The sequence below is a fragment of the Anthonomus grandis genome, chromosome 4, assembly GCF_022605725.1.
Source record: "Anthonomus grandis grandis chromosome 4, icAntGran1.3, whole genome shotgun sequence".
Lineage (NCBI taxonomy): Eukaryota > Metazoa > Arthropoda > Insecta > Coleoptera > Curculionidae > Anthonomus > Anthonomus grandis.
This window is the reverse complement of record NC_065549.1, coordinates 4,586,125-4,600,004: the sequence shown is the minus strand read 5'-3', so window position 1 is coordinate 4,600,004 and position 13,880 is coordinate 4,586,125. Positions and strand designations below refer to the sequence as shown.

General features: G+C 28.6%; 1 protein-coding gene across 6 annotated transcripts in view; it reads right to left on the bottom strand.

The window, feature by feature from the left end:
* LOC126734834 (high affinity cAMP-specific and IBMX-insensitive 3',5'-cyclic phosphodiesterase 8) overlaps positions 1-13,880 on the bottom strand; it is a 108,683-nt gene that overhangs the window by 33,909 nt on the left and 60,894 nt on the right. For 5 of the 6 annotated variants that reach the window (XM_050438600.1, XM_050438603.1, XM_050438602.1 and 2 more), the window contains 2 exons: positions 12,030-12,089; positions 10,697-10,884 (listed from right to left, as the gene is read on the bottom strand). In XM_050438600.1, coding sequence (XP_050294557.1) covers positions 10,697-10,884; positions 12,030-12,089 — 248 coding nt within the window. Of the gene's footprint in view, positions 1-10,696; positions 10,885-12,029; positions 12,090-12,150; positions 12,302-13,880 lie in introns of those variants that run through there. The other variant, XM_050438604.1, reaches the window with a different exon arrangement.

Here is a 13,880-nt window from a genome sequence, read left to right as displayed (position 1 = left end):
ACATATCAACGTTAATCCTTATATTTTGCGTAATAGATCGACCTTTAGCATCTCAAGATATTCTTCAAACTATTTGTCTAACTCTCCATTGTTCAGATGCGCCCGTAGTTTTAATAATTTTCAAGAAACTAATTTGAATGTTGATATATTTTTCTCCAGTATGGCTTCATTTAAGCGATACTTAAAAAATTCTACCTAATTTCGTAAATAACGATAAATATTGTCCTTTTTTTCCCTATTGTCATTATTCATATGTATATATGCTTCTTTATTGTTTATAAGAGTTACTATTAAATAAGTTAGTTTGGTTTATATTGCTTGGTGTATTTGTTAGGTTTGGTGAAAATGTAATGTTTGGCAAAGCGCTTACTTGTATTTAAATTCATAAGATACTTTGTGCTTTCCTGTTATTGGATTGCTTAGTCTATCTGTAGGAGAGCCTTGTACTTAAATAAATAAATAAATAAATATTTAAGAAATAACCTTCTTTTTAAGGCTATTTAGAATTTCCTAAATGGAGTAGACAATCAAAAAAAATGCCTGCCATACTTTTCTTTAATTTCTTGAAAAAAAATGAAAACTTTTAAACATTGCTTGAAAAAAAAACAATTTTTTTTTTAAATATTTAAAAAAATTCAAAATTTGCTTGTAAAAAAAATCAAATTTTTTGGAAATAGAGGAAAACTTCAAACACTGTCTGAAAAAAATAATAAAGTCGAAAATTCCAAAATATTTCAAAACATGCCTGGAAAAAAAAAATTTGGAAAAGGAGGAATATTTGAAATTCTGCCTGGAAAAACAGGAATTTTTTTCAATTTTTTGGAACACAAAGAAAATTGCAAAACTTGCCTTTGTTTTTGTATCTTAGAAGAAAACGAGGAAAATTTCAAAGCTTGTCTGGAAAAAACAAGAAGTTTTTAAATTTCCTAAATAAAGTATAAAATAAATATTTAGTCAATTTGTTGGGAAATAAAGGAAATTTAATTAATTGCCTAAAAAAAAAAATCCTCAATTTCCCAAATAAAGTAGAAAAATGTCAAAACCTGCTTGAAAAATCAAAAATAAATAAAATAAATTCTACGCTTATTTAGCTAACTAATAAGAACAAAATAATATTATTGGTGAGTCAATACGTATTTTTTTTTAATAATTTTTTTAAACGTACTTAAACACATCAGATGTCATCTTAAATTAGGCCACAAATAATTAAAATCAATACACAAAAAATCAAGATATTGATATTTTACTCAAAGAAGTGCCTGTACGAAATAAAATAGTTTGTGTCTTATTGGCAATTCAATATCTTGAGTTATAATAAGTACAGTTTTATAACTATTGATTTCTAAAGACTCTAAAGACTTCCTAAGTATGTGCTGAAAAAATGTTTAAAATCAATGCACAAAACATCAAGATATTGAAATTTTTCTTAAAGAAGTGCCTGTAAGAAATAAAATAATTCGTTTCTTATTGCCAACTGAATATCTTAAGGTCTAGTCGGTGCAATGTTATAATTATTAATTTATGGAGACTTTAAGAGTCTTCAAGTATGTACTGAAAAAATGATTAAAATCAATACACTACACACAATAATCAAGATATTTACATTTTTCTCACTGGAGTGCCTGTAAGAAATTGTTTTTTATTGAAAACTAAATATCTGAAGTTCTAGTGGGTAGAATTTTATAGTTATTAATTTGTGGATACTCTATGAACCTTTTAAGTATTTTCTGAAAAAAATATTCAAATCCATGTACTAAAAATCAAGATATTGATATTTTTCTTACTGAAGAGCCTATAAGAAACAAAATAAATTGTCTCTTATTAGCTTTTCCTAAATATAGTATAAAATAAATATTTAGTCAATTTGTTGGGAAATAAAGGAAATTTAATTAATTGCCTAAAAAAAGTTGCTTAATTTCCCAAATGAAGTAGAAAACGTCAAAACCTGCTTGAAAATCAAAAATAAATAAAATAAATTATACCTTATTTAGCTAACTAATAAGAACAAAATAATATTATTGATGAGTCAATACGTATTTTTTTAATAATTTTTTTAAACGTACTTAAACACATCAGATGTCATCTTAAATTTAGCCACAAATAATTAAAATCAATACACAAAAAATCAAGATATTGATATTTTTCTTAAAGAAGTGCCTGTAAGAAATAAAATAATTTGTGTCTTATTGTCAACTGAACATCTTGAGTTCCAGTGAGTACAATTTTATAATTATCGATTTTTGCAGACTCTAAGGGCTTCTCATGTTTATGCTGAGAGAAAAATTAAAATCAATACATACAAAATAAAGATATTGACATTTTTCTTGCATGAGTCTGCCTGTAAGAAAGAAAATAAATTGCCTTTTATTGGCAACTAAATATCTTGAGTTCTAATAGATACAATTTTATAATTATTGATTTATGGAGACTTTAAGAGTCCTCAAGTATGTACTGAAAAAAATGATTAAAATCAATACACTACACACAATAATCAAGATATTTACATTTTTCTCACTGAAGTGCCTGTGAGAAATTGTCTTTTATTGGAAACTAAATATCTGAAGTTCTAGTGGGTAGAATTTTATAGTTATTAATTTGTGCATACTCTATGAACCTTTTAAGTATTTTCTGAAAAAAATATTCAAATCCATATACTAAAAATCAAGATATTGATATTTTTCTTAAAGAAGTGCCTGTAAGAAACAAAATAAATTGTCTCTTATTAGCTTTTCCTAAATATAGTATAAAATAAATATTTAGTCAATTTCTTGGGAAATAAAGGAAATTTTAATAATTGCCTAAAAAAAAATTCCTTAATTTCCCAAATAAAGTCAAAACCTGCTTGAAAAATCAAAAATAAAAAAATAAATTATACGCTTATTTAGCTAACTAAAAGAAACAAAATAATATTATTTGTGAGTCAATACGTATTTTTTTAATAATTTTTTTAAACGTACTTAAACACATCTAGATGTCATCTTAAATTAAGGCATTGCTCATATTATCATCTATATGCAGATGACACCCAGTTCGTATATTCCTTTCTTATCCGAATAATGATCTGCTGGATTTGTATAACGTTTCTTTTTATCGTCCTTTAACGTTGAAGCCGTTTAAGTCAAGTGTCAAGTTTTTCGGTAATAAAAATAATGTGAGAAATTTAAAAAATGATATAAATATTAAAATAACGAATAAATGCGTTTCGGGTTCCATGTATCTAATATCCTTAAAAAAGCGTATTTTGTTCTGAAATTAATAATTTACACAAGCATTGTCTACACCAAGAAGTTAAAAAAACTATTGTGTGAGACCTTTGTGCTTTTATAACGTAATTGTTGTAATAAAGTTTGTGTTTGAATTCCAATGGTAAAAGTGGATTATACAAACTATTATTATTACAAGAATCCAAAGATGAAGAAGGAGAAGAAGGAAAGAAATGCCATAAAAGCATCAAGTGAGCAAGACAAAGAGAAGTGCTAGAAACTCAGTTCTGATTTTCTACTTGTAAAAAAGAAAAAAAAATTGAAACTATGGAATGAGAAATAGAACAAGCAAAGAAATGCCATAAAGGGATTAAATGAAAAAGGCAGAAAAGAGTGCTTGGAAATCATCTCTGTTTTCCCTTTATTAGAGCCCACTATCTTTGTCGATCCTCAACCGGAGTTGAGAGCAAGAAGGACGAGCTTGATTAAGACTTTGCAGATGGAAATTGATGATGATTGTAGGCATGGAATGAGAAGAAGAAGAAAGCAAGAAATGGCACAAAGAGATTAAGTAAGAAAGACAAAGAGGAGTGCTAGGACATCATCTCTGATTTTCCCTTCTAACCTGTGGCTTTTCCATTCATTTTGTGTTAATAAACCCTCCGTCCCAATAAACTGAATAAATAAGAAGGGCGAGAGAGGAATATTGGCAAACACGGTAAAACGTTATTGCCCAATAAATAATTCATTCGGCCGACAAATATCGGGATCGGAGAGGCATGCCTATTCTATCTTTATCCTTTATGATATCAATGTGCGAGAGAAAGAAGGGATACCTTGATCATTGTGGCGGGAGGGAGAAGGAACATCAGGTATCGACCGGAAAATAAGAGCGGGGCGCTACTTGTTGCTAATAGAGCCACCCTCCCTCTCTCACCCTTCTTCGTCCTATGCCCGACGTCAGTTTTATTCGCTTTTTGCCGCTTTTACGCTTTACTTGATTTCGAGAGTCGCTCCTTCCGAGAAGAAATTTGTTTTCGTTAGATGTTCAACAGGTCTTGGATCTTATGTCGGTTTTTATCGCATTTCGAAATGTTTTAATTAGGGATTAGCGACTCTTTTTCGATTAGGACTTTCGATTTTTTTAATGTGAGGTTATCTTCTTCATCTGTTTATTTTGTCATCTCCTTCTACTTCATGGTTTTCCTTCTTCTTCTCCTTCTTCATCCTTGTCTTTTTCTTTTTTTCTAGGCAACCTTTAAAAATTCCCATTTTTCCACAAAATTGGAAAAAAATATTTTTAGGCAGATTTTGTAATTTTTCTCTTTTTCCAAAAAATTAAAAATTTTTCTTTCTTTTCCAGAAAACTGAAATAATATTTTCTTTCCAGGCATATTTTAAAATTCCCTACTTTATTTAGCAAATTGAACTTCATTGCTTTTTCCAGGAAAGTCTTGGAATTTTTCTCTTTTTCCCAAGTAGTTAAAGAAATTTCTTATTTTTTTTTCAGGCAAGTTTTGAAATTGCCTTATTTAACCCACAAATTAAAACTCAGAAATGAAAATCAGAAATAAGTTCTTAGCACTTCTCTTTGTCTTGCTCACTTGATCCCTTTATGGCATTTCTTTCCTTCTTCATCTTATTTGATACCTATAAATCGTCACTCTCTCGTTAATTTCAAAAACCTAACAAAGCCCATTTTTTTGCATGGAAACATATACACTAAAAATCAAGATATTGACATTTTTCTCATTGGAGGATTTCTGAGAAATAAAATAATTTGTTTCGTATCGGCAACTGAATATCTTGAGTTCTGGTGGTTAAAATATTGTAATTATTGATTCTAAACACTCTGAGGGCTCTTTAAGTATCTTCTAATAGATACAATTTTATAATTATTGATTTCTCAATACTCTTGGGATTCCTTAAGTATGGGCTGAAAAAATTATTAAAATCAATACACAAAAAATCAAAATATTGAATTTTTTTTTACAAAAGTGCCTGTAGGAAATAAAATAATTCATTTCTTATGACCAACTGAATATCTTGAGGTCTAGTCGGTGCAATTTTATAATTATTGATTTCTAAAGACTCTAAGAACTTTGTTAGTATGTACTGAAAAAATGATTAAAATCAATACACAAAAAATCAAGATATTGACATTTTTCTTAAAGAAGTGCCTGTAAGAAATAAAATAATTTGTGCTTTATTGTCAACTGAATATCTTGAGTTATAGTGGGTACAATTTTATAATTATTGATTTTTGCAGACTCTAAGGGCTTCTCAAGTTTATGCTGAGAGAAAATTAAAATCAAAACACAAATAAAGATATTGACAGTTCTCTTACAGGAGGGCCTGTAAAAAACAAAATAAATTGCCTTTAATTGGCAACTTAATATCTTAAGTTCTAATAGATACAATTTTATAATTATTGATTTACGGAGACTTTAAGAGTCCTCAAGTATGTACTGAAAAAATTATTAAAATCAATAAACTAAAAATCAAGATATTTATATTTTTCTCACCGGAGTGCCTGTAAGAAATTGTCTTTTATTATAAACTAAATATCTTGAGTTCTAGTGGGTAGAATGTTATTAATTATTAATTTGTGGATACTCTATGGACCTTTTAAGTATTTTCTGAAAAAATTATTCAAATCCATAAACCAAAAATCAAGATATTGATATTTTTCTCACTGGAGAGCCTGTAAGAAACAAAATAAATTGTCTCTTATTGGCAACTGAATATCTTGAATTCTAGTGAGTAGAATTTTATAATTATTGATTTCTAGATACTCTAAAGATCATATAAACATTTTCTGAAACAATTATTCAAATCCATATACCAAAAATCAAAATATTGATATTATTCTCACTAGAGAGCCTGTAACAAATAAAATAAATTGCCTCTTATTGGCAACTAAATATCTTGAGTTCTAGTAGATAGAATTTTATAATTATTGATTTCTAAATGCTTTAAAGACCCTTCAAGGATTTTTTAAAAAAATTATTGAAATCCATTTACTAACAATCAAGATATTGATATTTTTCTCACTAGAGAGCCTGTGAGAAACAAAATAAATTGTCTCCTATTGGCAATTGAATATACCTTGAGTTCTAGTGGGTACAATTTTATAATTTTTAATTTCTAGAGACTCTAAGGGCTTCAGTTCAATTATGTGCTAAAAAATAATTAAAATCAATACACAAAAAATCAAAATATTGACATTTTTCTCAGAGAAGTCTGCCTGTAAGAAATAAAATAATTTGTTTCTTATTAGCAACTAAAAATCTTGAGTTCTAGCGTTTCAAATTTTATAATTATTGATTTCTGGAAACTCTGTATACCACGCCCTTGGGCAGTCGCATCTTACTTATGGAATACTGACTTGGGAATGGATTACAAACACTTATCTGGAAAATGTCAATTTTTCGAAAAAGTGGATCTTTAAAGTAATTTTTTAAAGGACAGACTTTATCCAGCAAGATTACTCTTTGACGAATCCGACATTTTTTATTTTAGACAACTTTACTTGTAAATCAGATTTTCCTAAATAAAATACCAATTAAAATAATAGAACATGCACATTGAAGAAGTAAGACCAACCTAGTGTTCTGGCTCTCACACCACTGCGATTGATGAGTGACAAAGAAGTAACATAAAAACTCTGCTTGGCGTATTTTATTTTTTTTTTTATTTTGAGAAAATGTTCGTAACTCAAAAACTAGGCAAGATACAATTTTGTAATTTTAAGACAGATTCCCTGAATAATTTGATTGAACACGTATTTTACAGTTTATTAAAATATTACTAAGGTGTAAGAAAAAAAAATATTTTGAATTTTTTTTTATTTTTTAGAAAATGCCCATTAATGAAAAACCAGACAAGATACCATTTTTAAAATTTTAAGGCATATTCCCTTAATAATTCTCCTGGACACGTATTTCAGAGTTTTCGAAAATATTAACAGTGCTAATAAAAAAATCTTCGAAACTTTTAGAAAATGCCTATAACTCAAAAATACAATTGTGAAATTTCAAAAACACATTCCTAAAATAATTTGATCCCATACATTTTTCAGTATTTTTAATATAATTTTAAGAAGAACTTAATATATTTTTAATAAATGCTTCCCTAGTTCATATCTTATGCTCCCCGGTACCTCCACATTCCAATTAACACCAAAAAAAAATCAATAATTTTAATTAAAAAACTCCTTTAATCGACTCAAGTATGTCTGTTTAATAACCGTCGGAATTGACCCTTTATTGGGAAATTCCAATTTAAACTCCTTAGTTCCCTTAATCACACTATAATTAAGGAGCATCTGGCCTAATATTTCGTTGAAATATATAGACTTTGGTTAAACTATTTATAATAATTTTATAATAACTCGGTGACGAAACCAAGATAAATGTATAAGATAATATTAAATTCAAAAGGTCTGTTGTCTATTTAAGTGGCTATACGTCGGATTATAGATTAATACTAAGCAAATATTGGCTTACTTATAACGTCTACTTTATTTTCGAAGATAAATCTGGCATAAAGCATTTAATCTTATCGAAAGATTAACCTGGAAAGTTGCAACATCTGATTTTAATCAACCATCGAGAGCATTTGTCGTAAATCTACATTAAATTTTTTTCTCGAAAAATATTTAATGGCATTTGTAAGTCTCTCTTTCATATACAAATAAATCTCAATTAGTACAAAAAGCCCTTACCAAAACTTAGACAACATCAACGATTTCTAAAGTGAAACTTCTTTCTTAAACCGACTCATCTGGTTTTGCGGAGGGAAACTTTTATTTCCCGAAGTTGTCCTGGATAATTGTCTCATTATTTAGCCGACGCTCGGGCTCTCCTGTTCCCTTTGGTCGTTTAAACTTAGTGAAACTGTGAAACTTCAGGGGAGCTAATCAGAACGTATGTATTTTCGCGTTTTACAGTACGTATGTCTTAGTTATTCAATAATTTTTTTTAATTAACACCCCTTAGTTCTGCTCGGATCCTGTTATAACCCGGTGTTTTCGTAATCTAGGTGATCAGAATAAGACGCTGGTATACTTAGATTGATTTCGAAAAAAATCAATTTTTGGTGAAAAAATTCGATACAAAACAAAATATATAAACTTTTTGTGAATTTTCGAAAAAAAAATCATTATTTTATAATTTTTTTTTTCTTAGCATACTGTAATTTTTAAAAAAAACATCAAAAATAGGTGTTAGTTTAAATTATTTTGGAAATCCTTGTTTGAATTACAAACGTATTTATTCGAGTTTTTGAATATTGGGCGTTTTATAAACATTATATTTAAAAAATAATTTTAATTTTAATAACAAAAAGGCTCTGAATATATTTTAGGACGTATATAACGAAATTTCTTATAGAATTTGTCTTGAAAATTTCAAAATTCTATTTTGTTTTGTTCTTGAGTTATCAGCATTTTGTGAAAATTTCGAACAAAAATCACCTTTTGCAAAAATGATTTTTTAAGCAACACACTTTTCGTCATTTTTTCGAAAAATGTTAAAAAAGGTTTTTATTTAAAGTATTTAGGGAGTTTTAACACGAATTTTAAAAAATGTACTTTTTAACAGAACATTTTACCAAAAAATTAAATATTAAAAAAAAAATCTCAAGACTCAAAAATTTTCAAAAACTGCAACTCTCTAGTTTTTTAATTATGGACATTTTGCGAAATTTTCATCTAATTTTTTTAAAAAATCCTAAAATAAATATTTAATAATTTTTTTTTTGGAAACTCTTGTACATACTTCTAAAGTTTATCTTGCCAATTTTTCATTTAAAAACATTTTGTACACATTTCAGCAAAAAACAAATAAGATCATAATCAAATAAGAAACTTAAGAAATATGTCTTTTTAATTTTTGAATTTTCAAAACTACCGGATTAAAAAAAAACACTGAAATAGGTGTCAAGTAAAAATTACTTAAGGAATGTGCACACAAACTACCAAAATTGTATCTTAACTTGTGTTTAACTTTTGAAAATTTTGTGAAAAATTAAAGCAATAAATAATAAATATTCACAAATTAATAAATAATTGTGTCGGCTTATACCTGCCCTGTAGATATTTCAAGCAATTTACCCTATTCCAACTTTAAGCTAAACTTTGGGCAATTTATTGGGGTCAGGTTAGGGTTAGAAACCCTTAAAAATAGCATATAATAAGAAAATAAATTCATACTAGTCTAATATAGATTTTTCAGTCATTTTTAGGTAATTTTATACCTACCAAAATTTTCTCCTTTTCAACAGCATTAAACAGGTGTATTATTCCGAAAAAAAAAATAATTTCTTTATTTTAAAACACAAACACAATTTTCCTATACTTCCACACCTGCAACGTAAAATTTTACTTTTCTCCTCTTATTAAGGGCTAATGAGTTTCCCAAAGGTTCATTTACTTGTTTACTTTAATAAAAGGGAAGGCACCCCACACTGATATTTACCCATTAACCGTTCCTCCCTTTCGCTCTCCTTTTTTTCTACCCAAAAGAAATTATGGAAATTCCGATATTAATCCAACTTTAAAGATTAAACAGGTCCATCGACCCGGTCTATATGAGAAAATTTAATTAAAATTAATTCGGCACATATACCAACAAAAAAAAGTTTAATTTTTTAATGAATTTGCCATGCAAAAAGTGATTAAAACTTTAACAAATTCAGTGGAAAACCGAGTTTTTTTGCTCATAAAATTCGATCAATTCGGCAACTAAATTGTCCTAAAGTTTCAGCTACTTTTTACTTTCAGTGGCTCTTTTCTATGGTCTCAACGTTATGAAATTCTCTCTTTCATATGACCCAAAGGGAGGAAAATTAAAATTAAAAATACGAGGGCACACGTTGTCGTTTTTAATTGTCGCTCGTTGAATAAATAAATAACGACAAAATTCACCGGGCATGTTGGCCACGAACTGCTCGAGGCAAACTCGAAATTGCAATTGCACAAAAGCTAATTTTTTATTAAAATTTTTGAAGGAAAATTTGTTTTTTTTTTGTGAGAAAAACTGGTTTTTAATAGTGAGAAACGCCTTAACTGCTTGTAATTAAAAATTGGTTTCAATTAACAAGATGAACCAAAAAAATCCAGAAAATTGTATTTATTTGAAAGGAATTAAAGTGAGTTTAACTGCTTGGAAGTTTAGTCCACTCCGAAATACTTAAACTACCTGGAAAATAGACTCAACTGATTAAAAAAGTACTTTCATAGGAAAATATATGCTTTGGACATGTGCGTCATAAAAATTACTTTCCCAAGCAGTTAAATCTCCTTGAAAATTAGGTTATCTTGCAGAAGATGGAATATGGATAGACGACGAGGCCCTCGTGTCCCTCGGGGAATGCTTTAATGTTTGCCTGGAAAATTCCAATTTCCAGACAGAAATCCGTGTGGGATTTTTTTACGATGAACGATATTAGGACCTTAATAATAAATAAGTAACTGGTAAATGTCTACTTACCGACACAGTAAATCGTTATCGAAACATTTGACTCTAGCATCCACTATCACCAAATCGTGGGATTTTATCTGATACTCGTCCAGAGCTCCGATATCTGTGTTTGTGGTAGTGATCTCGAAACCCAACTTATCAGCTGCTTTGGTTATCGTCTCGCATACTGGATCTGGATGGGAGAATACCAGAAGTAACTGGAAAATAGGAACATTTAAAACTATGCATAGAGATGATGTTGAGATTTGGATTTTTTAATGGAAAACACTGTATATTTGTGGTACCAGTAAGAAAGGACTGATTCATTTTTTTCTCTTAAAATATATTGTAAAAGTCACGTTTTTCTTACGGGACATTCAAAATATTTAATATCTTATGACCCTAAAATCAAAAATAAGAAAGTCCTTGAGGTTAAAAATGGAGAGTGACTGACCTAAGAAAGCTTAAATCTTCAGTATCTCCTTCAATTTTGATGTTAGAGAAAAATGAGTTTAATGAATTTTGCTTAGAACATAATTTCATATAAATCGGTCATATGTACAGGTGACTAATTTTTTTTCTTAAAATATATCGTAAAAGTCACGTTTTTCTTACGGGACAATCTGTATATTATGACCTCAAACGATAGGTATTTAAATGACGAATAAACGTTGGCTTATACATTTTAGCTCTAAAATCACAAATAAGAAAGTTATTGAGGTTCAAAGTGGAGAGTGACTGACCTAAAGAAGTTTAATGTTCAATATCTCCTTCATGTTTAACGTTAGAGGACAATAAGATTAATGAAATGTGCTTAAAATTTAATTTGATATTAATTAGTCATATATAGAGGCTGAATAATTTTTTTTTTTTTTTTAAATTCCGCAAAAATCCCTTTTTTTCTACAAGACGTGATATTGATGATATGAACTTAAGTGATAAATAAAACTTGTCTTACATCTTTCGGCCTTAGAATGAGAAGTAATACAGCTATTGGGGTTTTCAAGTATACTAAATGATCACTATTTAAACTAAAGATATTTTTCATTGTTGCCAAACTTCCATTAGTTTCTGAGGTACAAGGTGATGTAGAAAAAGTGCCAAAATTTCATTTTAAAAGGACGACAGTCTAACGATGGTCATTTCTATGCCCTTTTAGCATTTAATATAATTGAATCTTTAATTAAAGGGTATTATAAATAATATATAAAATACAGACCAGTAATAAAACAGTTTTTAAAAGAAACCTAAATCCTAGGGTAAAACAAAGTAAAACCATCCATTATGTCTCTACAATTAAAATACTCTTTCAATCATTTTAGGAAAAAATAGAAGCTTGGCAACGTCTCGCCTCAATACTTACCCTCAAATGGTGCTTCAATGTGGGAACTATTAGACCATACTTGGATTCATTGGGACCTCTCTGAAATCAATAATAAATTAATTAAAAACTCATTAACAATAATTAATTTGGGTCGAATTACTTTTGGTACTCTAACGCGGATTTTTCGTTTTCTCCTTATCGGGGGATCGGTTTGTCTGTTACCGTACTGCTCGGCCGGAATAAAGTTATTACTTACACCCATTATAAGGGAATAACAATAAAAAATTGACAATTTAAATGACAAGTAGTCATTATTTTTTTTATTAAGGGTTGTTCCATTTAATAAACCTTTTGTTGGTAAAAAATTGCAAAAAAAAAGAGCAGGACCTGTACTACTCTCAAATATATTATAAAACAAGTATATTGTCCAAAAAATTCTCGTCTCTTGGACTTTAGCAATAGCAGTGATTACAGAGGGAGTTCCTGAGGTTTGAGGTAATAAATTTATTTGCTTTATTTAAAAATATTTTGCTTAGGTTTATATAAAAAATTAGCATGCCCCAACTGCCTGGAATAAATAATCAAATATGCAGTGGTTTGAGTAGTTGCAGATTCAATAAAATTGTCTTAAATTAAATTCACTGCTCAACTACCCGAAAACAAATAAAGCAATTTGCTCGAGGATTAATTGCTTGAAATAATAAAGTCATACCTACTTCTTGTCAACTGCCTATATGATAATTATGAATGAAAAATTTTATAACGGACTAAATGGTAATTAAATTATTTTTTTCGGAGGCGAATGATGTGCAATCGGTATTTGACAGTATTTTTTTACCCTAATTCGCCTCTTAGTCTGAGATGTGGAAAATAAATTTACAAAAATCTTGTTTTTCTAACAAGTTAAATAAATCGAGAATGAATTTTTTGAAACTATTTTTCTACCGACAAGCGTCTTTTAGAAAAAGGTCGGCAAAATGCATATCAGTCATTTCTTGATTTATTTTTTTATTGAATCTATGAGTTAAGCCTGTTAAATGTTTCAAAATTTATAGGAATATAAACACAGTATTTGGTTATGGTACTAATTATTAATACAAAATACTGAATTCGAAATAAGAGAACATTAACAATTACTAAGCCAACAATTGAATGATTGATAGTAAAAATCGGGATTCCTTATTTAGAAGACACAAATAACGATCGATAGAGCTATGAATTCCATAAAATGTTCTATGAAAAGGCACACTGAACGTAGCGGTTTTCCTATGTGATTTAATATAAAAATAGAATTTCAATATGTCCACCTATTTTTTATCTATATCATCATTTTATTTTCTAAATAGTGTTGCAATCTCGTGAAAATAGTGTTTTTCTCCCGTAGTGTGTCTAATTATACCCGAGAAACATCATTCTATTCCGATTCTCTTCTAGTCTTTACACTGGGATAGGGATATACAAATGGGAATTCGATTTTTCCACTTATTTTCTATATAATCATTTTATTTTCTAAATAGTGTTGCAATCTCCTGGAAATAGTGTTTTTCTTCCGTAATGTGTCTAATTTTACCCGAAAAACATCACTCTATTCCGATTCTTTTATAGTCTTTAGACTGAGATAGGGATATATAAAGGAGAATTCGATTTTTCCACTTATTTTCTATATAATCATTTTATTTTCTAAATAGTGTTGCAATCTCCTGAAATAGTGTTTTTCTTCCGTAATGTGTCTAATTATACCCGAAAAACATCACTCTATTCCGATTCTTTTATAGTCTTTAGACTGAGATAGGGATATATAAAGGAGAATTCGATTTTTCCACTTATTTTCTATATAATCATTTTATTTTCTAAATAGTGTTGCAATCTCCTGGAAATAGTGTTTTTCTC